This window comes from Leuresthes tenuis, unplaced genomic scaffold (assembly GCF_036924035.1).
Source record: "Leuresthes tenuis unplaced genomic scaffold, fLeuTen1.0.hap1 SCAF_16, whole genome shotgun sequence".
Taxonomy (NCBI): domain Eukaryota; kingdom Metazoa; phylum Chordata; class Actinopteri; order Atheriniformes; family Atherinopsidae; genus Leuresthes; species Leuresthes tenuis.
This window is the reverse complement of record NW_027325370.1, coordinates 6,345,144-6,367,225: the sequence shown is the minus strand read 5'-3', so window position 1 is coordinate 6,367,225 and position 22,082 is coordinate 6,345,144. Positions and strand designations below refer to the sequence as shown.

The window sequence follows — 22,082 nt, the reverse complement described above, 5'->3', positions numbered from 1 at the left end:
GTTAACATGCCCTTTTAGGTAATCTGATCACAAGTAGATGGCTCTACGTAAGTGCAGATTAGAATGCACCCCTGACGCACTGAGGTCCAATTGCTTTGGGCACATTCACAGGTTGTTCGAAGAACACTTACATAAACTGATTTGGAGTGCAGATTTTGACTTGGATATAGGTGTAAGTACTGGGATGGTTCAGTCAGCCTACTTATATGCAGGTGTGGACAGCTGTAGGTTTATAAAAGTAGACCTATGCAGGACATTTTCTCTTTGCAAACAGAAATTATGTGCAGTACACGTTGCCCCTTGAGAGACATCTAGATGTGCATATAATGCCAGGTGTGAACTGACATCCCAGCCATTTGTGATGTTACAGTGGTCTGTTGCAGCAAGAAAAGGTTCTGGGTTCAAATGTGGTTTCCACCAGGTGTCCTGGCTTCCTTTCACAGCCTAAACTAATACATGTCTATCTGAATGTGGGCGTCAGAATGAATGATAGATTAACAACTTGTCTCGGTTGAATCCTTATTAGATAATAGCCTATGTTTTTTTTAGTCTTTTTCTTTCTTTCTTTTTCTTCTGCCAGTGTGTTCTGCCTCATTTGCTCTCAACCAATATGTTTACCCACTCCATTCAATCAAAAGCCACTTAAAGGTGAGTGGTCAGTATTGTCCCAAGGGAGATAATCCCACATAATCTTCTATTTGGATTAAAAATGTAAATGGACTGTACTTATATAGTGCTTTTCTGGTCAAGTTGACCACTCAAAATGCTTTTACACTACAAGCCACATTCATCCCTTCACATGCACGAAAAGCATGTCTTAGTTTTTCCGATGTTACAGGCGACACAGTGTTTTTTTCTCTATTACACACACGCACCGATGGACGCATCAGAGGCAACGTGGGATTGAGTGTCTTGCCCAAGGACACATATGGTCTTGGGAAGCTATAAGTCAACCCACCTACCATCTGATTGGCAGATAACTACTCCTCCCCGTTGAGCTACAGCTGCCCCTATCTGATGCATTATGCCACACATTACAATAACATATTAGCATATTGGGAAATAAATGCATGTAAGAAAACAAAAAAAATATGCAAGCTTCAAAGACAGGTAAAGAACAACAAAATGAAATTACTTTTAGACATCATAAAACACTATTTTATTTACAATAAAGCATAGAGAACATATAAAATATTAAAAGGGGCAACAGGAGGCTGGAAAAGTAAGTGGTCCTAAAGCAAAACCCTTGCACTCCTGGAAAGGCACCATTAATGCTCTATGGTATATAAAGGTTTTAGAGCAACATGTTCTCCCTGATGTCTTCTTCAGGGAAGACCTTTCACATTTCGGCAAGACAATGCTAGACTGCGCTGGATCTATTACAACAGCATGGCTTCAAGAGTCTGGAATGGCCTGCCTGTAGTCATGACCTTTCACCAACTGAAAGTATTTAGATGCATCATTAAACCTAAAATGTGACAAAGAAGACACAGGATTGTTAAGCAGCCAGAATCCTGTATCATTTAAGGAAGAGGGAAGGCAACACAGTGATATATATGACCCAGTTCCAACTTTTATACTTTGCTGCCATTGAATTCGAAATAAGCTATTAATCATTGTATTTGGTTTTATATACATATTTAATTGTGTCCCAACTTCTTTGGAATTGGGATTGTGTATAAATGAGCTCTTAGGATGACAGTGTAACAAAATCATGTTCAATTAATGAAAAACTTTACAGCTAAGCAGACAAATGACAAAACGCCCCCTGAATCGACGATGAAGGGCTAGATGTCCAGTTCCCTTTGATCTCCAAGAGAAACGGGACACCCCTCCCCGAGAGAAAGTGACTTTCGGGGGTAATTATGAGCCAGCTGATGGATGATAAAGATGTTCTTGTGTTAGCCCTATGCATTTAAAATATTTCATTTATCTATTTAAAAGCAAATCTTCTCTTTGTTTAAAAAGTTAATAATTAGTGAAATCTGCTGCTGCATTGATAACTTGAATAAATTTACATTTAATCTTCCACAAATCTATCACAACCAAATCCTGATTTATCCTGTCTATATGTTTGTGATGAAAAAGGAAGGATAAAAACACGAGAGGCCAGCAAGAGAGAAAGACAGACAGGCAGGAGACCAGACATATAGTTTTTTTTACAGAATATTTTAAGTGTTAGGGCACCCTAAGGCACTCGAAGGCACCCAGGGAGTGGAGAAGTTTGCTGGTGTATGAAGAGCATGTGCATGTTTTTATGCATGTAAATATGCCTATGGGCTCTTAAGAGAGAGGACATGTTGTTTGTGGGGAAGCTGAAAGATTGTGCAAGGTGTGTCTGTGAAGGGAATCAATTTCATGGGTATTTGAGGAATTGAGAAAAAAAAAGGCAACTCAAAACAATTCAGGAAACATTTTCAAAGTGACTACGGACAGTGAAAGAGAAACATACATTCCACTACAAAGCAGAAGAAAAGAGAGGATGACGAGGGAGCATGAGAGAGAGACATTGTGAAGAACAGCTCTGAAAGAGTTTTTGTGGGGCAATAACAAAGGGCCCTCTGAAAACACAGTGGCATAGGAATGTTAATTAATTAATGAGAAACTATTCAGGCCACCGAGGATTGTGGAGAAAGAAAGAGAAGAAGAAAGACGGAGACTTTCATCTCTGCAGTTTAATATTTACAATAGCACATTGTGCATGCATTCTGCGTCTAGTATCCATGAATGACGCCTTTTTAGGGGGTGTGCACGTCATAAATGTGCATGATGCATCCTTGTAATTGACTTTGCACGTGAGGATTTGCGCGCACTTGACATTCTGCTGCCGAAAAGATGAAAGTCTCACCTCTTCGGGCCTTAGCCTATCAAAAACAAAGACAGCAACTTCCCATTATGACTACCAGGCATTTTTTGAGTTAATCCAGCAATGTTTGAAAAGATTTTATGAGCCAGAGTGGTTGATTGTATTAGCTCAATCCCACAAGAAATTCCCCAAAAACTTGAGTTATGAATAATCAGCACATCTTTTTGGAACTGTAAGAATAATTGTTTTCCCTCGTTCACACAGTTTAAAAGTGGTTGGGACCAGCCGCTGGAGGAATTAACTAAGGGAAAAAGCAATGTTGATGCAACTTTGAAAGCAAAGCTTGCTTTGTTTTTTGTTTCTATTTATTTATCTTATTTTTTCTTATTTCGTATAACTACAGGATGCATCATTAGGCTGTTATGAAACATCCTGTACCAACAGGTGCAAAGTATGTGGGGCTTTATTGTGGAAATAATGAGGCAGAGTCTTAAACGAAATGACTGAAAGGTTTCATCATATGACTTTCTTGTCTTACACTGTATAAGGCTTTGCATGCAATGGTGCTTGTGAGACACAGGATTGAGTTCAACAATAAATGTTCCTAATAGTACATTACTTAAATTCAACCCAGGTTGCTTAGGACATCATTGCTTTTTCAGTTGCTGCTTCATTTAACTTGTATTTTGTTGGATATTTGTTGCTCCTGCACTTGTAATTTAAAATAAAATGTACACTTCATTTTATCCAATTACTTTTCATTCTGTGTGATGCTGCAATCTTATTAAGCCCACTTTTAGTCTCTTTCGATTAGACTGTTCTTTTATTTGAATTGATGACCATGCTTATTTCCTTTTTTCTTCTGATTATGAGAAATTGAGAGATTTTTTCACTTTATTATATCATGTTTGTCATTATTCTTAAATAGTTTATTCTGCCTGTTTCTGCTTTGAATCTTTGATTATTCCAAATGGAAAGTGCTTTGTTTTTACTTTAATTATGTTACATAAATAAAGATGACTTGGACGGCAATAATTTGCAACTGTTGGAGACGTGCAGCTTAAGCTTTACATGAACACAAAGGATCAGGTGTGAAAACAGAGAATGTGATGAGAACTCACTCTGACGACAAACTGAGCATGAGCATAGATTGTCATTTTCAGATGATTTGCATTTTGAAGTAGCATGTAAGAAAAGATTGATGGAAATGGCAAAATTGAAAAAACAAGAAAAAAACAACATACCCCCCCCAAAAAAACCCCAAGTGGATTTTATTCTGTTCTTTTTCAAAAAAGAGTTTTGCAAATACTGAACTTGTGACTCAAGACATGAACGATCAGCTGTCTTCAAGAGTAAGCATGTGGTGAAAGCTATATGACATGAAAGTAAATGTTAAAAATGAAAATACAAGAAAAATCATAGCAGACCTTCTCTCCTTTCTTTTTCTCTCATATATGGCCAAGATTGCCAGCTTTGTTTGTTTCTTCTTCCTCTGTTTATTACAGTCTTATTTAACAGAGCATACATATTTGCATTGTGATGACACAACATAGCCTAGTTCATTCGCTCCAGAATAGGTTATGCAAGCATGCTTAACTTGCTCTTGTTCTTTCTAGTAATATGAAAAAATTAAAAAAAACAACAATTAATAAGACAAATAAATGAGAAAAAAACCTGTGAAATAGGCTTAGATAGGTTGCCACGTTTCAACAAATCCACACTCTTTTCTCTGTAGACGTGTGTGAGAGAATGTAAAATGGGCTTGTGGGTTTCTTTGCACCCGTTACTCATATTGTGCTATTTTTCTATGGCTGTCCGTGTATGTGTGTGCATGCATGCGTGTGTTTCGGCATGTGTGATTGTGACATTCCAGCAGCAGAAACCTGAGAAGGTGTGACTTACGAGACACTGGATTCTGCTCTTTCTGGGGACTGAGGGGTGCTGAAGTGTCAGAATTCCAATTTTCTCCAAACAGTCCCTCCCAGTGACACACTCTGACCCTCTGTGTCTCTTTCATACTGCCAAACACACTCTGCTGCCTTCATCCTCATCTCACGCAGCTTTACTTTTACTCCCCTCTCATTAAGCTTGGAACACTATCTTTCATTTCTCTTAGTTCCATACATACATAAGGTCCTATAAGAAAAGATCACATGAATCACATGACTGTATTGTGCTGCCACCACCTTTTCTTTTTTTCTCCCTGTTGAAACTAATTACTCAGCCTCTCTCTTTAGCTTGAGCTTCAAAATAGAGTAAAACAGGGGGGAAAGGAAGAGAGGGAAAAAGAGAGGGAAGAGTTTGAGAATCGCGGGCTCCTCCTACTTTCCGGAGATGCTCCAGCCCATCCCTAAATTGCGGACCAATGAGGATGGTTCATTCACAACTCATGCGTTCCTTCTACAATAGGTAAGGAAAGAGAGACAGAGAGTGCAAGAGATATATGCAAAGAGAGAAAGACAGAGAAGGGGAGAAACAGTGAATTTGTCTGGGGGAAAAAGTGTAAAGGAAAAGGAGTGGGAGGAAAGACAGGAAAAAAGGGGAAGGAGTTAGAGCAAAGTGGAACCCCTGGGAATGAAGCAGAGACTGAGAGACAGGCAGATTAATAGAGATGAAGAGGTACTCCTTGTGACAGAATAGATTTACAGTGTGGACAACCTACGGGGGAAAAAAGAATTAGGTAGACAGGAGCATTTGGAGCAGAAGGATCACCTTATCACAGCTGCCTCGCAACACATCACAGAGGACAGGCGGGCAACAATACAGGTGTAGATGCAGACAGGTGGATATTCAGACATGCTGCTTGTGCTTCTGCTTCTCTGCATTGTTGGAGGAGTTTGTGGGTCCACCTCCAGAGCGTGGGCGTATGGACAGATCCAAGACAGACAGGGACCATCGGCACCACTTTGCCCATCTTCATGCCAATGTGAAGAAGATGGCATCTTTATCATGGTAGACTGCTCAGAGATGGGACTATCGTCTGTGCCAACCAACCTCAGCCCTCTTACCACGTACCTGTGAGTAACACCTTACTGTTACAGCTGTAACAGACTCTGGTATCTTAACATTATTCATTTCCCTTAAACCCTTAACCTTACCACTTATGGGCCTTTCACTGTTTCCCTTACCTCAATAAATCAATTTGTTGTGTTAGGGTTAGTTTAACAGTCCCCTTTATCTTCAAGCCTCCTCTATTTTGCTGTCACAGCTGCATGTCAATTAGATTCAAAATTTTGCTTGAAATAAATTAAATAATGATAATGAAAAGTTACTGGTAGTTCAGTGTTTTGTATAAATAGAGTCGTATGCAGCAGTTGGTTGGATGTGTGACAAGCAAACACTGGCATAGGCCACATGTAGATAAAAATGGACAGGGCCAAATGGGAACATGTGTATAGAAGAGAGGGAGAAAGTGTGAGTGTGTCTGTGTGTGTGTGCTGACCACTTCGGCAAAATAACTGGACCACTTTCAGTGTCAGGTTTCTTGGCACCAACTGGCGACTCAGCTTGTGCATGTGTACGCACTTGTGTAGGGTATGGATTTTGCATGCATGTATGTTAGTGTGTTTGAATGTGTGTGCAAACGTGTGAGTGCAAAATGCAAGCACATCACAGAAGTATGTATTTTTGTGTGTGAATGAGGTGCTTGAACATAGATGCATGTAAAATTTAACAATGTGCTTTTTGTTACGTGTTTGTGACTGTCAGTCATGAAAACAAGGTAGAATTTGTCTGCAAATTGTCTTGAAAGGCTGGCTAGAGCAAATGCCAGAAACAGTTTAAAACACGACTACCAGACACTTTAGACACATATCACATAAAAGCTCTGAGCTCTTTCTTACACCACCCTGCCGTGGCTTAAAGCCAGATCTTTCAAATTGCTTCACTGCATAAGTCCTCAGAGGACAGATTACAGACACTCAAGTGATAGAAGTCAAATCTAGGAAACATGGTATGTCAGAGCGGGTCGCACTAGGGGATCTTTAAGATGAATAACCCTAACCCAAAGAATTAAAAAAGATCAACGGTTTATGCGGCAAACAACTTTAGAAATGACACATAAAAGAACTGTACTTAAATGATACCAGGGTCTTGCAGAGTCTCGGGAGCCTGTGATGGCCAGATTTCACTGTGTTTCTTTGAAAGTTAAAACATATGTACATTTATGGGGGTGATATATGGTTTATAAGTCCATCCAGTAATCACTACCCATGAGAGCATCAGGCTTTGGCTCAGCAATGGGGCACAACTAAATCCGCTCACACACTGTCAGAAGGGTGAATATTTTAAAGGAAGAGTGTTGAACCTCTCAGTCCTCTAAAACTGTGTCAATTTGAGACTTTTTCTGTGGAAATCTACATTGCTCTTAATTGCTCAGCTACAGCCACACACAAACGCACATCATTCCCTACAAACACAAGTGTAATTGTTCATTTCCCCTCGTTACCTAACAGTGGAACTGACCAATTAGTGATCACTTTGAGGGGTGATTTAGAATAAGATAAATAAACTCAGTGACCAAATGGACAAGCCCACACACACACACACACACACTACTTGTGGACAAGACAAGAGGGTAATATGGGATTGCAGGAGAGATGCCACAACAAATTAAGATTCAATCCACAAAAATAACAGATCTCTCTTTTGACTTTCTGATAAAGATCATCAAAGGCAAACAAAACAACATCTCTTTGCTGACAGTGCCCACATGCACGACACACACACACACAGAGCCCAGAACACAACTGCAGCCTCTACAGCAGGCTACAGTTTCTTGTTTCGTTCTGGAGTATAAAAGACTGCAACAGCGGTCCAAACCCCACCAAGATCTGTTGTGTCCAGCACGCCCCGCTGTGTCGTATAGGATGGATTAGCCTCCAAGCACATTACGCAGGCTGCCGAGGTCACAGGGATTTGCTTGGGAACAGTCCACTTTACAAACCACATCCACACAACCCTATGAAAGTATATGACATCATTTACCCGTGTCACCGGAGAGCTCTTCAAAGTGAGCCAAAATGTTAATGCTATAGTGACTGAAAGTGCAATCCAGGCAATGCATGATTCACACTATTTTCTTGTCTTCATTTGCACTCTTGGAAGACCTCACCGAATATATCTATAAACATAATTAAATCTAAATCACGAAAATCAACTGTAACACAGGACTGAAGCGAATACAGTTTGACTCTGCAAAGGAATTTAACCAGTCAGAGGCGAAAATGCTCCGAGCAACTCAGAGCAGAGAGGGTAGAGATTTATGACAATAATAATTTCCGTGGGCAACGCATGAAATGAGCTGTCATGTGAGATGCTTTGAAAGACCTTCTCTTTGATATCAGATTAGGAAGGAAAGACAGTGCCCAAGGGTGTGTGTGTCTATGTGAGTGTGCACGGATGTATGTTGAGTTTTAGAACACTGAGTACAGTAGAGAAGTTTGAGGATCTGAGCTGTTTCATGTGAGGCCGCAGGTAAGATAACTTGTCAAAAGGCATGACTTCACAATGAAAGAGTAAGAGGCTTGTATGTCCCAAACTACCAAAATAATTTGTAAGTTTTTCTCCTGACAGATTTATACTTATTTAAACAAAATATTGAAATAACTGAAAATAATTAATATGCTTGTCATCTGACTGGGGTGATGTCTTGTACATAGACTTGTCAGGAGCTAATTTTTAAACATCTCACACTTACTCAAGCAGTGTGTGTGAGGAAAAGAGTGTGGGTCTGGAACTGGTCTGAGATTGAAATCGAGCAGCGTTTAGGTGATGCTTTGTGGTAGTGGTGAATGCGGTGAACTTCTGACGGTGTTATGGCCAAGGCCAGGAAACCACAGCTAGCGCATTACCAGACAGAGAAAAACCAAGGAGAGTGTGAGCACGTGTGTGTGTGCATGTGTGTGAAGACCACCCACACTGAAGAGGGGATTTTTTTTTCAAGTCAGTAGATGTGTAAAAGGAGTGTAAGAATAATGGAGGAATATGAAGAAACAGTGGGAGAAAACCTGACAAGAAACTGGTGATACACAAATGTGTCCTGGAAGATTTTGAAGATCCAGTTTATTTTTTTACAGCACACACACAGTATACATACGCATGAATGGGGCAACATCGTACCTCCGTGTGGTGGCCATGACAGTAACAGTCGTGTGCGTGTCATTTAGCCATTATGTTGATGGAATGATTCCTATCAGGAGTGACCGGGAGGTCACACTGTAAACATCATGTCTCAGAGACAGGGAGAGAAATTAGAGGAACTGTATGTGATAAAGGGGGAGGAAATTTTTTTTTTTTTTTTGGGGGGGGGGTAAGAGTCCTGAAGGACAAAAAAAAGGAGCAATGTGAGTGCTTGAGTGTGTGTGTACTGACAGTGGAGGGTCCTCTATAGAGCAGCTATCAGTTCTAGCATCAGTGTCCTGGCTCCAGACGTCTATGGTAGACCCCCCGCCTTAACTACACTCCCCTCCCTAACTGTCTTTGTTTACCCACCTCCCCTCCCATACCTATTTTCCTTTCCTCACCTGTTTCCTCTGGTCCCCTTCAGGTTGAAGTGGAGTCCATACATGCGGTGCCTGTGTGTGTGCTTTCAGAGCAGGTGTTGAAGCTGGTCATGCAGCACTAAGTGTAAATGGATGATCACTGATGTGCAATGCGCTTCCTAGAAAATTGAATTGAACGCATAAAGCTCAGGGCAGCAAAATGAGAGAAGTGAAGGGTGTGTACCTAAGTCAAATGGTGTAAGTGTTTCAGGGTGTGTGTGTGTGTGTGTGTGCGTATGTGTGTCAGTTGGGGGAGGAGTTGCTTTGACTTTGAGCCAAGAAACTGTCAGATAGTTACACACCTCTTATACCTCTTATACAGAGGCCCAAATCAGTGGCATGTAGCATTGTGGTTAATCTTTTTTGCTGAAAATGTTGCATAAATAAGCATAGAATAATAAGTTATTTCTCTCCTTCCTTTACATTCAAATGCATTGTTTACCTCAAAGTGTCAGTTCCTCTGCTCAATACTAGATTCCCTGGAGGCCCTGTGGTGAACACTGGCAAAAAAGCCACTTCCGCCTGCCACAAAACAGGTATTTATGCCAGAGGGGTGTTGGATAGAAGGGAGAGGCAGTTAGCATTGGAGAGTGCTATGATTTGTGGTTTCCTGAGAGCAAACTGGAAGGCTTTTAAATGCTGTTCAGGGACAGACAGCAGGTAGACAGGTACAGGAAAACAATGGGAACAATGACACTTCCCTCAGGAGCAGCAGGTGGAGAAGACACAGAGGCCACAGTGTGCTCTACCGCTCCATATCCTGTCCTTTAGAAAAAGTAGAAAGCAATCCCGACATGAGATCTTGAGGGGAAATAGGGTGGAGGAGGTAGAGGTCACTAGAGAATGTGTTTTTGGTGTGCATATGCACATTAGTCCATGTACTAAAAACAGCCTGCTGACTCAGTATGTGGACCCGTATGTTTCATATGATGGCAGTGTGATGCAAGTGCTATGAATGTTCTTCTCATGATGTGTGGTTGGGGGGGGGGTGGTGAAGGGCTGCTTCTGACTGAAAATTCAGATAGTCTGCATGGCCCAGATTCCTATTCAGGCCCTCTCCAACCCTGGGAATCCATGGGAATGTTTGTTTGCGTGGATGTGTGTGTGTGAGTGTGTATGTGTGTGTGTGTGTGTGTGCATGAATATGTGCATGGATCGGTGCAAATCGACTGGCCCTCTCTTTTTCACAACAGAGAAGACATTGTTCTACCCTGGGATGGGCCTACCGAATGTCCCTAACTGTCCTGGTGGATGTGCTCGCATGTGGATTTATATGTCAGAATGACATGATTTGTGACCTTTCAAGCTGTTATTTGTATCTGTATATGATCATTCATTTCTTAAAACAAGAATAAGGCATCAGAGTCCATAAGCAATTTTGAAGAAAAAAAAAGGCGTAACTACAGTTCTGACTTTTTTTTTTAAAGTAACAATAATTACCCTTATAATAAGACATAAAGGGAATGCTAACAAGAGTGTTGACAGCAGTGTGTGTAAGACATAGCTTTCTGAGTTCCCCTTATACCTCAGCTTAGGTCTGTCTGTCTCTGTCTGCTATCTGTGTGATCGCTGGCCAGGCCTGCTGAGTAAAGTGGCTCATGTGGGGCTGGCAGTGTGCAGGTGATGACTAGTAAGAGCTAATGATACTTAATGCCCTTTCCAACAGTGTACACACATATGCACGCATCCACAAGACCCTAAGGAGCATATTACACATGGGAAAAAATGTTGCACAAGCCTGAATGTGTGTTTACACTCACACACACACATGCACAGACAGAGTTCACGATGGTTAAAGCATCAACCTATTTCACAGAGCAGTGAGGAGGATAAGAAGAATGGCCCACTAAGATGGGAGTTACTTAAATGTAACCAAAAAGCAATCACAAAAGTGCATGCAATTAAGTTTGAGAGAACGATGGATTCATATTATATGAATGCTACAACAATCAGGTCACTAAAGTTGCTTTTCCATTCAACTGCTTTTATGCTTGTTTTCAATTTGCATACAAAACAGGTGGTTAGAAAGAGAAAAGATGAAAAAAATTATTGAAATGTTGCAATGAAAGTGTTTATAATCTAGAGGGGTAGACAAACTATATTTATAAAAGCTGAATGCAAAGAAGTGCATTGGTGTAAGATTCAGCGAATAAGATCTGAAATACATAACTCAGATAACCTTTGATGCACATAGGACAAAGGTTTAATATTCAGATATCAAAATTCTCAGTTTCCATTCTCTTTTCTGGACTGAGACTTCCTATCATTAACATCTATTCAAATATTGTTTTCTTTTGTCCGAGGTTCTGCAGTTGTGGCTGAATAAAAATTCCAAAAACAGCTTACAGCAATGAATCATTTCCTAAAAATAATAAAATACTAGTGGATGGAAAGGGGCATGTACAGGCAGCCGTCTTATTACATGTCTGTTGGACTCGATTCCTACCAACCTCTTCCAAACCTCTCAAAGACTGAACTTCTGGTCATCCTAGCCACTCTTCCATCCAACTATAACTCAAACAACGACTGCAAGAAACCTGAATCTATTGGTTAATGAACAGCTGTCATTTCTGTCTGTTGATCATGTGCGCAAACTGGCTCTTGGTGCAAACCATGGTTACCTCCCACTTTGACTACTGTAATGCTCTTCTAGCAGGTCCCAACACTTGCTCAGTGAATCCCCTACAAATGGTCCATATTACCATTGCCATGTCTGGTGTTTGATCATCCAAAAATGACATATGTCACTCCATTACTCATTGATCTCCACTAGCTACCATGGCTTACATGGCTATCCTAATCAAATTCAAGTCACTGATGCTCTCCTACAGAGTGACTGCAGGATCTACACCCATCTATGTAAAAACTGTTGTCAACTGCGGTTCAGTGATGCTACAAGGAGCTTCCAAATGCTATGAAAACAGGGGCACTCCTGTCTACCTTTTGGACCCTATTCTTTACAGAAAACACTTCCTATATTTCATAACACCTCTAACACTCTACTTGCACATTTGTACTTGTTTTACTTTAGATAGATTCATACTGATTTCACTCTCAGTGTAAAGATCAGATCTCTTACTGCAGCAAAGTTTGAATGTTATTTCCTCTCTGTCTTAATAAGTAAATGTAAATTTTGATTTACACTTTATTTGGAAAATCTGATTCAAATTCACTATGGATCTGACATAATTAATGCTGAGGCTGGACGTCACAGGTGAATTTCCCATCTGTTGTAAAGGGAGGAAAGAGAGACGTTTGCCACTGCAAGACATATGCAACTGCAGTCAGACTTACTCATGTCTCTATTACATGTCTGAGAGGAAATAAAAGAAGAAATCTGGACTTTTACATGTATGACAAGAGGCCAAACTAAATCTCTTTAAACCAGCAGCAGTCATATTCCTTTACTGGCATGGGGTAAGATTTCATCAAGTGCTGATCGAAGTTCAGTTCTAGATGTTATCCAAAGTCCCCGTTAAATATATGGAACAGATTAGCTGATCACAGATCTGTAAAAGCAATAGTAAAGGAGGAGGGAGCCAGCAACGGATTTGAGCAGTCTTCTAACTAGATCCAGTGTCCTCCTGTTTCTGCCATTCAACCAAATGAAGTCATAATAGAGCCCGACACTAATACTCATCAGGTTTCATTCACTGTTGTATCCACTGCTGAGAATCTGCCTTGAATCAGCATGCAGGAAAAAACACTTTGGTAAAAGATTTCCTTTCAGGATGTGTGGAACAGTGGTGAAATTTCTAACCACAAATCTTTGCCATCATTTCAACAGATTTCATGGCATACGTTTTGTCCTTTATAGGATTTTCACAAACATAAATTAGAATTAGACAAAATACACATGTCAGAACAACAGATATGTGGGCAGGTCTAAGAATGCCTTTCTGCCTTCCAAAGCTATGGCCTATACACAACAGCTGCCTGTCAGTCCTGTCCACATGTTGAAGCCAGTTGTATGTTGTGTAGCGTCGACTGTTCCAACACTTCCTGTTCCATTACTGAAGTGCTTGACCTTTCACCTCCCTCTCCTCTGTCTCATGACAGTGTGTGTGTGGGAGGATAGGGAGCGGACATGGAGTGTGTATGTGCACGTGTGTATGTGTGTGCACAGTATACCAGGGTATGAATAAGTCCCAGACGGCATGAGTATGTTTCCCATGACATGGCCTCAGACTAAACAGCCGCTCTCTCCACCCTAACATCCGCCTGCCATTCTCCCCTAAACCGCAGCAAGCAAGAGCACAAAACATCGAGGCATCTCCCTTTCTGTCTCTTCTTCCCTCCCTCTCTGTTTATCTGCACTTTTGTGGCTGAGTCCTCCCCGTGGCCCTCCTTGTCCAGGTGACAGACCTCTCTTCGCCCTCTCCGTCGCTCTTTGTGCCCCATGAATGAGAGACAGAAAGAATAAGAGAGGGAAAGATAAAGAGAGAGTGCCTTTGGACACAAAGGGGAGTGTACCCCTCCCAGGAAGTCTGTGAGAGACGGAGAAAGAAAAAAAAACACATCTTCAGAGGAAGGAGGAGGGAGGACAGCATTGTGCCCTCCTTCCTGACTCTTTGTGTGTGTGTATGTGTGTGTCTGCAAGCTCATGTGTGACCAGGACAGAAACTGAATGCCAAAGCAGTTAGTCTATTCAGATAGAAAAAAACAAACACACTTAGACCTCACCCTTGCATACAATACACATACACACTGCTCTCTTTTACACACACTTGTGCACTCAACTATTTAGATCCTCTTAAAGGCAGCACCCAAGCACTGACTACCAGTTGCATTGTGTGGAATAAAAGATCTCTTTCATCATGCCTTAACTATTTCAAAGAGCTAAGCGGAGAGGATCAGGCTGAATCCGACTGAAGACATTACTGTCACAGTAACAGTAAAAGACAGCTAAAGTGCGGATCAAGCACCCGTAATGCAGAACTCCTGCCCTCTGGCTAAGGCCTGGCTGCTGATTTCCACTAAAGATCTATTACTCTTATGTTCCTCACATATAAGCCTTTTTCAAAGGGGCTGAGCTTACTGCCATTATTGGCTGTTTATTTGGTAAATGTCCCCACCTGAGGAATGGAGTAGAGAATTAACAGGGAGGCAAGAAGAAAGAAACAGTAAAGGAGGAAGTGAGAGGGAAGATCTCAGGGTATCGCTCTTGCAAGTTGATTGTGCATGTGTGAATGAGTGCTATAACAAACATCCTTCTCAGTGGTAACAGTGTAAGCTTCTTTGTTCACAAGCTTTCGCCTAACTTTCCATGTACTGTTCTTCATGTAATTTATGTATGAGCAACAGGCCTGAGTTTCTTTCACCCACAACTCTTCACATATTGACCCCTTTCAGGTCATTTTTCCAGTTCCAAATAAGCAACGTCGGCATCAGACTTCTAACAACCTTCAAGGTCTGTATTAGGATTGAAAGAGGTTGAAAGAGTGGTGTTGAATTAAAACACACACAGAACAGGGTGGTCGGTGGTGTAGTGGGTTGTGCAGGCACCCCATGTATAGAGGCCTCAGTCCTAGCTGCAGTTGGCCCCGGTTTGAGTCCTGCACCGGACAGCCCTTGCTGTATGTCATTCCCCCTGTCTCTCTCCTACTGTTCTATCCATTAAAGGCATAAAAAGCTCAAAAAATTATTTAAAAAAAACATACAGAACTTCAAACCAGAGCTCTTTATTTTTAGACCCCTGATCCAAATAGGATCTGTTGGTTTTCTTAGCTAGACTACTTTTTATGAGTTGGCATTATGACTACAATTATAACAAACTGAATGGATTTGAACTTGCTTAGTTTCTCTGTAAAGTGCCCTAAGATGACTTTTCTTGTGAACTGGACTTCTATAAATAAAATGAATAGCACCTTTATTTTATTTTTGTTTATCATATTTTGCTTTCAGTTGCTCTTTGGATAAATTTAGTCAAGGAAACTGCTTGGTTATGCACAAGTCATAGCCTATGCATTAAAGGTATATGTGAGAGGCTAGGGGGGCTTGTGGGATTTAAATGTCGTCATTAGCTGATGTGAGTGATGCTCAGTGTTAAAGTCTGCATATGCTTATTTGTTGCCATCACATGGATTTGATTAATAGAGCATTATTAGGAGTGTCTTTCAATAAAAGCTGATCTTCTGCACATGTATCAAACATGTTATAGTGAATACAATATAATAATAATAATAATAATAATAATAATAATAATAATAATAATAATAATAATAATAATAATAATAATAATAATAATAATAATACAATACTAATGACAACTAGTGGTTGCTGCAGGTGTCAGAGTGTGTATATGCAACTAAGTTTAATTGGGCCTTAAAATTTCACACTTCGACAATCATATTCACAATATACATAATACCTCCTTCTGCAAAAGAAAAAAAAAACTTCTCTGTTTTCTGGGTTACCTCAGTGACACATTCAGCAACAATGATGTCACCAGCTGAGAACATTTGGCTTCAGTCTTATGCCATCTATTAAAGGCATTAAGGGGCTTTTAATAAAGTCTATCGGATCAACCTACTTGTTGAAAAGGGGAACGTTGTGCATTGAAATTCAAGGGCAATAGTCTTATCAAGCTTCCATATGTGATAAGCTGGATTTCAAACAGGTTAAGATGACAAAGGCTGTTCCATACTAGTTCTGTTTTTACTTTGAGACTATGTATTTCCCCAAAGGGAAATGATCTCTCCTCAGTTTGCTCCTGCTCAGCTTTGCCTGACTGACACATTTCAGCAATAATGCCAGAAACAGACACCTCAGCACTGATGGTATCTGTCCTGCTCTGAGGGTATATTCACTCACCAGGGTGGTCTATCATCGACCCCACAAAAAACAACCGGAGCCTGAAGTGTGTATGAGCATCTGTGAACGTAGTTTGGGCGTGTATATCTCTCAACTTAAACGGGAAGAGGGGTTTTGTATGATGTGGCCAGTTGTTTTGCTTCGCTAAATCACCAGCGTTTGTCAGAAAGGCTTCCAGTTTGAAACTGGTTACAATGGAGCTAGGGGCACATTCACATCCACACACACACACTGCCTTTGATCAAACAGCCGATAACATACTTCAGAAGTTCTGCAGACGGCAAAGAGGAAATATGATAAATGACAATATTGTAACTACAGTACTGTGTAACCCCAAACTCCAATTGAAATTTAAAACAGGTACAGAAAGAAAGAGTGTGAGCGATAGAGTGCTGTAAGAGAGCCCCTGAAAGGGCCAAGGCTGATGAATGGAAATGCACCTCTGCTTCTTCATGCTTCTGTTCCTCCCTTAAAACAAGCTCCTTTCCATGGATACTCTATCACACACAGCACAAAGCAGTCAAATAATCAGTGTTTTACCTTTCTTCCCATGCCAAACCTTTCTCTCTAACATTCTCTGACACACAAGTTTACACATACATGCTTTGTAGATAAAAGATTAAACGATCTATCAAAGCACTTTGTGTATCTGCAAATCATGAAACAATGGTAGAACAGGAATGGAAAACTGTCAAATTCTCTTTTTCCTCCTTAAATTCCTGCAATGCTGGCCTCAATTTCTCACATGCTACTGTGTTTAAACACATAAGAACTGCATGCACACACACACAAATCTAATTCCTCTCCAGGGAAATAGAAAGACATCACTGGGGGCTCAGTCATTCTGCAGAATCAATGAGAGAGAGGATAAAAGGAACTATTAGGAGGCACATTTGGGAGTATGTTTGATGATGAGCATTGGTCTGAACACTGCTTTGGAGTCTTTAGTTCATCATTCTGCAGAAAAAGGGAATCTAAGGGAGACGATGGCCTCGTGGCTTCTGTCAGTTGAGAGATGTGTTGTCCTACGAGCAATATCAAGCTGCTGTCTTGATGCTGTGAAGGCCAAGACAGGGCAAAACAATTCCCTCCAGAGTACTCACGTTAAAGATAAAGAAAAGAGATCACATGTGCTTGCAATCTGTCCCTCACACAGCAATCTGTTTCTATGCCCCAGCAGCATCAGTGTATGATGTGGTGAAAGTGCTGTACCCACCACATCTGCAGGCTTACTGGGAAACAATAGGGGTGTGAAAATGAGCGACAGACATCTTACCACACACACCGCAACCACCTATAAATGGAAAAAAATAATATGTGGCACACACAAACACGAATATTGACACACATATTTGCACTCATTCTCAATCTCTCTCACACAGCACCCAGGCAATCAGACAGGCTGGAGATGCCCATAAAATGGGGGACACAGAAACCCTGGCTCTAATTGTCAAACTACAATATGCTGCGGAGGCTGCAAAATCTTTAGGCACTCTTTTTCTCATTTCTTTTGCGGCCGTTTATTTGCGCTGAAAATATCTGCACCTCACAGTGCCAGCCGACACAATGCACATGTGGTAGTCATCAATCATAATTATCATGGTTTAAAAAAGCCACAGCTGTTATTTGATTTTAAAAACAAGCCATAGAGCAGTGCCTTCCAACGATACGTCAAGTTGTCAGCAGAGGCCTTGGCCTGCACAGCAGAAATGTCTCTCTCTAGCTTCCCAATGTTGGAGTGCACAGCCGAGCTGAGCTGCATTCAACCTTTCTCCATGACTCACCAGCGTGTGTCTTTATTTTTAAACATTTTCTCTCTCCATTGCTGTGTGTTTATTCTGTCTGAGTGAGCCTGCTGTTATGGACTTCACACAACGTTTGTTTATGGCTTCTTTAATCAGGACCAGATAATGGAGAGTTGTCTCCAGAGTTGCAGGCGCATCCCCAGAAGCTGTCTGTGTGTGCATACATGTGTGTGCATACATGTGTGTGCATGTGTCGCTATGCTTTAATGATTCCTGCAGAATGTTCCAGTAAATATTTTTGTCAATAGAACATTAGTACATAGAGGATGAATAGGATTAAGGTGTATGTTTATTGTTCGTGTGGCCACACACGTTTGTGCATGATATCACCCAGCCTTGATTAACTAGCCAACTGGTTTGCTGTTCCTTCTCGTAGTGTCATCTCTATGGCAACTTTGTTATGACTTATATCTACTTCAGACTGCAGACTGCATCAATGCATCAATGCATCATATCAGTTGTATTGTTTTCAAAATTACTCTCTGGAGTCCAAGCAGATACAATCAAAAATGTGTGTGACACGAAGCATATAAGCCTGAAAAAATTATGCATTCCATTGTTTTAGTTTTCAAAGACATATTTAGACAGACTTTTGATCCTATGCCAAGCTGTTTTTTAAAAGCAAAGGAAGTGTTGTTTAAAAAACAACAGTATAAAAATTGCTTTAAAGTAATCAACGTAACAAAAATCTCAGTAGATGTACTACTTTTGTCATCAGAAGGTCATATTGCGAACATGTCAGAACTAACTTTGTAGATGCTTTTCATATCTGTCCACTGGTCTCTGAAATCATTGTGCTGTAATTTTTGAAAAGTCTTCCACACAAAATTCCATCAGTCGCAAGATGTTTGAGGATTTAATTGCACGTAACAACCCTTTCAAATCTTTCCACAACCCTTTGATGGGATTCAAATCTGGGGCCTGACTTGGCCGTTCCATAATCTTCTATTTCTTTTCTTGGAGCCACTGCTGGGTGGATTTCCTGGTGTCGCCATTGTCTTGCTAAAATATCCACTTTTGGTTAAAGCTTGGCCAACTGACACATTATTTTCAAGCACTCCTTAACATCACCCAGAAGAATCACATACAGGTTGACTCATAAACTGTTGGTCTTGCACTATTCTTATATTGCTAATCATTTCTGTGGACAGTTGTTAGTGTCTGTGTTGCTGAAACCAAGCACACTCAAGCACAACGATAGTTATGTCCTTTACTGTACATTTTTTGGTGTGAACCAACCACTTAATGATTGGAGTCTTCGAACTCTAACCCCTATATTTACAAAAGTAACCATCTATCACGATTTAGGTTTTCTTCATGTCTTGTCTCGTCATTTCCTTTCGTCATTTTATTTTGAAAAGCACTAACTTTCCCCTCTCGTTTCAGGTACTTTGCCCTTCCTCCCGTGTCAAGCGTCTGATTGTCTTCCCTGATTCCCAAATGTTTCCACCTGTTCCCCTTGGTCCCTCATGTGCTGAAATAGTCTTCCCTATTGTCTTCCCTTGTCTTGTGCCAGAATGTTGTCTCTTGTCACGAGCTTCATGACTCGCCTCTTGAACAATAGATTTCACAGCTATAGTTTCCTCGAGCCTGCAGTCGAGCGACTCTCCTGCAGAGCGTTTTGTTTGTAAGTTATTCATAGCCATAATTAATTTATATAATCACGGTAAGTTTCACAGCCTTGTTTTGTTCCTCCGTTTTTGGAGTGTTTTTGTGGTAACATTTCTTAGTCATCTCCGCTAGCGGAGCTTTGCGTTTTCGTTAAAGTTAATGTTTCATAGTTCATCCCCTAGTTGGGCGATTTTGTGTTTTGTTCTTGAAAGATCTGCAGCCGTTAGAGGTGTGTCTTCAAGTTAATTGTTTAAGTTTGATAGCGCCTCCCTTTTTTTAAGTGCGTTTTTCGTTTAAATCCGCCTCATTAGGACAGCGTGAGAGTTTATTTGGTTATCGGTCTTAGCTTTTCCTGTTTTCCTCCTGAATTAGAGAGCTTTGTTTTGTAACTTTCATAGCTGCACTAGTCCTCAGCCATAATTACTGAGGAGAGTTCTTGGGTGTTTTACAGCCTTTTCTTTTGCTCTGTCGGGGATCCTTAACCTGCCTTATTGTCTACATTAAACTCTTGAACTGACCCTGCATCTGTGTCCTGTCTCCTGAGGCCGTGACATCATCAGATCCATCGCAGATGAATTGCATATATATATATATATATATCCCCTAATTGTATTGAAATTATTGCAGCAATGATGTTAGAAAAAGGTACACATTATTCATCCAGGTGCTTCAATTTAATGAAATATTGTCCTTGATCTATAAGAGAAATGATCAGTTAAAATGAGTCTCATTTTAAGAATCTAGCACATACATTTCAGTAGCTGCATTTACGCTGTGCCATTTGTTCACTCATTTAATTGCATCTGACGTCTGGATAAGAGACCGCAGTCGACATGTAATGAGGCAATATTTGAAGGTGCCTGCTTTCCACTGTAAGCAAATGCAGCTTGGATTACACAAACATGTTGAGCAAATATTCTGTTCCTCCATAAATATTTGCAAAATCTTTATCAAATATTTCTGTAACTAAATTATTTACTCTGCCTTGGAGTCTCCTTTATCTTTTATTTTATTAGCCTAATCCTGCTTATCCCTTTCCACAAGCTTATCTTTGAGTCCCAGCTGTCAATATGCATTATAACTCGTGGCTTAAATGTGTAGAGAACTGCATCTGTGGTGTGCTAGCTAATGATAAGATCCAAACACTGGGGCCTGCTAGGTAAATATATGAATGAAACGCACGTAACTACCAAGCTTTGGTCGGTAATAAGAATAACATGATACTGAAACATTAAAAGCCTACTTCTTTTACAGAATCTTATTACAGATTAAGTAATTTTCCCTCACGAGCATCCTTGAAAATCATCTTGAAGCGCTTTCTGTGCAGTTAGAACAGCCACGATTGGGGTATTTGTAACAGGAAATTCATGTGTAAGAAAACTAAGATGCCATTATTATACTTTCAGTACCAGCAGATGTTGTGGAAGGCAGCTTAATTATTTGTCCAGGAAAATATTGTGATAGAAACAAAAGTTTAACGCTGCAGGTTCAAACAGTGAGATCACAACTCCATACTCCAAGTGACAGTTGAAGTCCACATCCAATCCATCCTGATGTGAAATGTTGTTTTTGACAGGAACCAAACTCTTGGCATATTCATCTTGTCTCATCTGTTAATTATGAAAGGAAATTTTTAAACCAAATTATTGCCATGCGGCGTTTTCCACACCTCCCTTGAATCTGGATGTAGATCACGTCTGAGGACAGATCCATTAAACTTGCCTGACTTGACAAACAAACAACCAGTGTGTCAAAACTCCAACTGCAAAGGGCTTCTGAGAGCACAGTTTACACTTGCTAACCCGGTGGTCTGGCTTTATGAGCAATGGTTAGTGTCATACACACACGCAGACACACACGCACATATGAACCTAACTCCTGAAGACTCATGCAAGACCCCAAGGGCTGTGAAAGCAAAGAAGGGGTGACGTGACACCTCACTTGCATTGTGTTTATCAAAGGGATGACCTTACATGACTGGGGCCACAAGGTTATATATGTTTTCTACCAGAAGGCTGACACAAAAGTGTTAAAATGTGTGTGTGATGAAGTCCTGGCTGCGTGTGTGTGCATGTGTCTGAGCATCCTTCACCTCTCCCTCTTTTACCGCAACCCAGCTGCATCAACACTCACTCCGCAAGACACACTCATGACAGAGACTGTGTCAGAGCAGCAAAGAAATGGAGTGTGTCTATGTCAGAGCACCGGACAAAAGGGAAGGAGGTGGACTCCTGAGAAACCTGAGCAAGAAAAAAAAAGAAGAAAGGAGACTGGGGGGGAGATAGATACGAGGGGAGGCTGAGGGGTCAGATGTGAAAGAAAGTCGAGTGAGACATCTGGAAAAGAGAAAGAGTCACTGGGACGAGGAGGAAATTACAGCTGCCCAGCAATGATTCATTGGGGAAAATTTTCTTCTGCATCTCCCTCTCCACCCTTTTGTCCTCCAACCTCTCTACTTAGCCCTGTAACCTCTCTCTGTACTGCTCCCTGCTCTCTTTGATTGAT

General features: G+C 40.8%; 1 protein-coding gene across 1 annotated transcript in view; it reads left to right on the top strand.

Moving 5' to 3' along the window:
* Window positions 1-5,182: 5,182 nt before the first annotated feature.
* The window catches only part of lgr6 (leucine-rich repeat containing G protein-coupled receptor 6), a 38,779-nt gene continuing 21,879 nt past the window's right edge, over window positions 5,183-22,082 (top strand). The window contains exon 1 of the mRNA XM_072366350.1: window positions 5,183-5,823. Within this exon, the coding sequence (XP_072222451.1) occupies window positions 5,579-5,823 (245 nt within the window). The 5' untranslated portion in view covers window positions 5,183-5,578. The remainder of the gene's footprint in view (window positions 5,824-22,082) is intronic.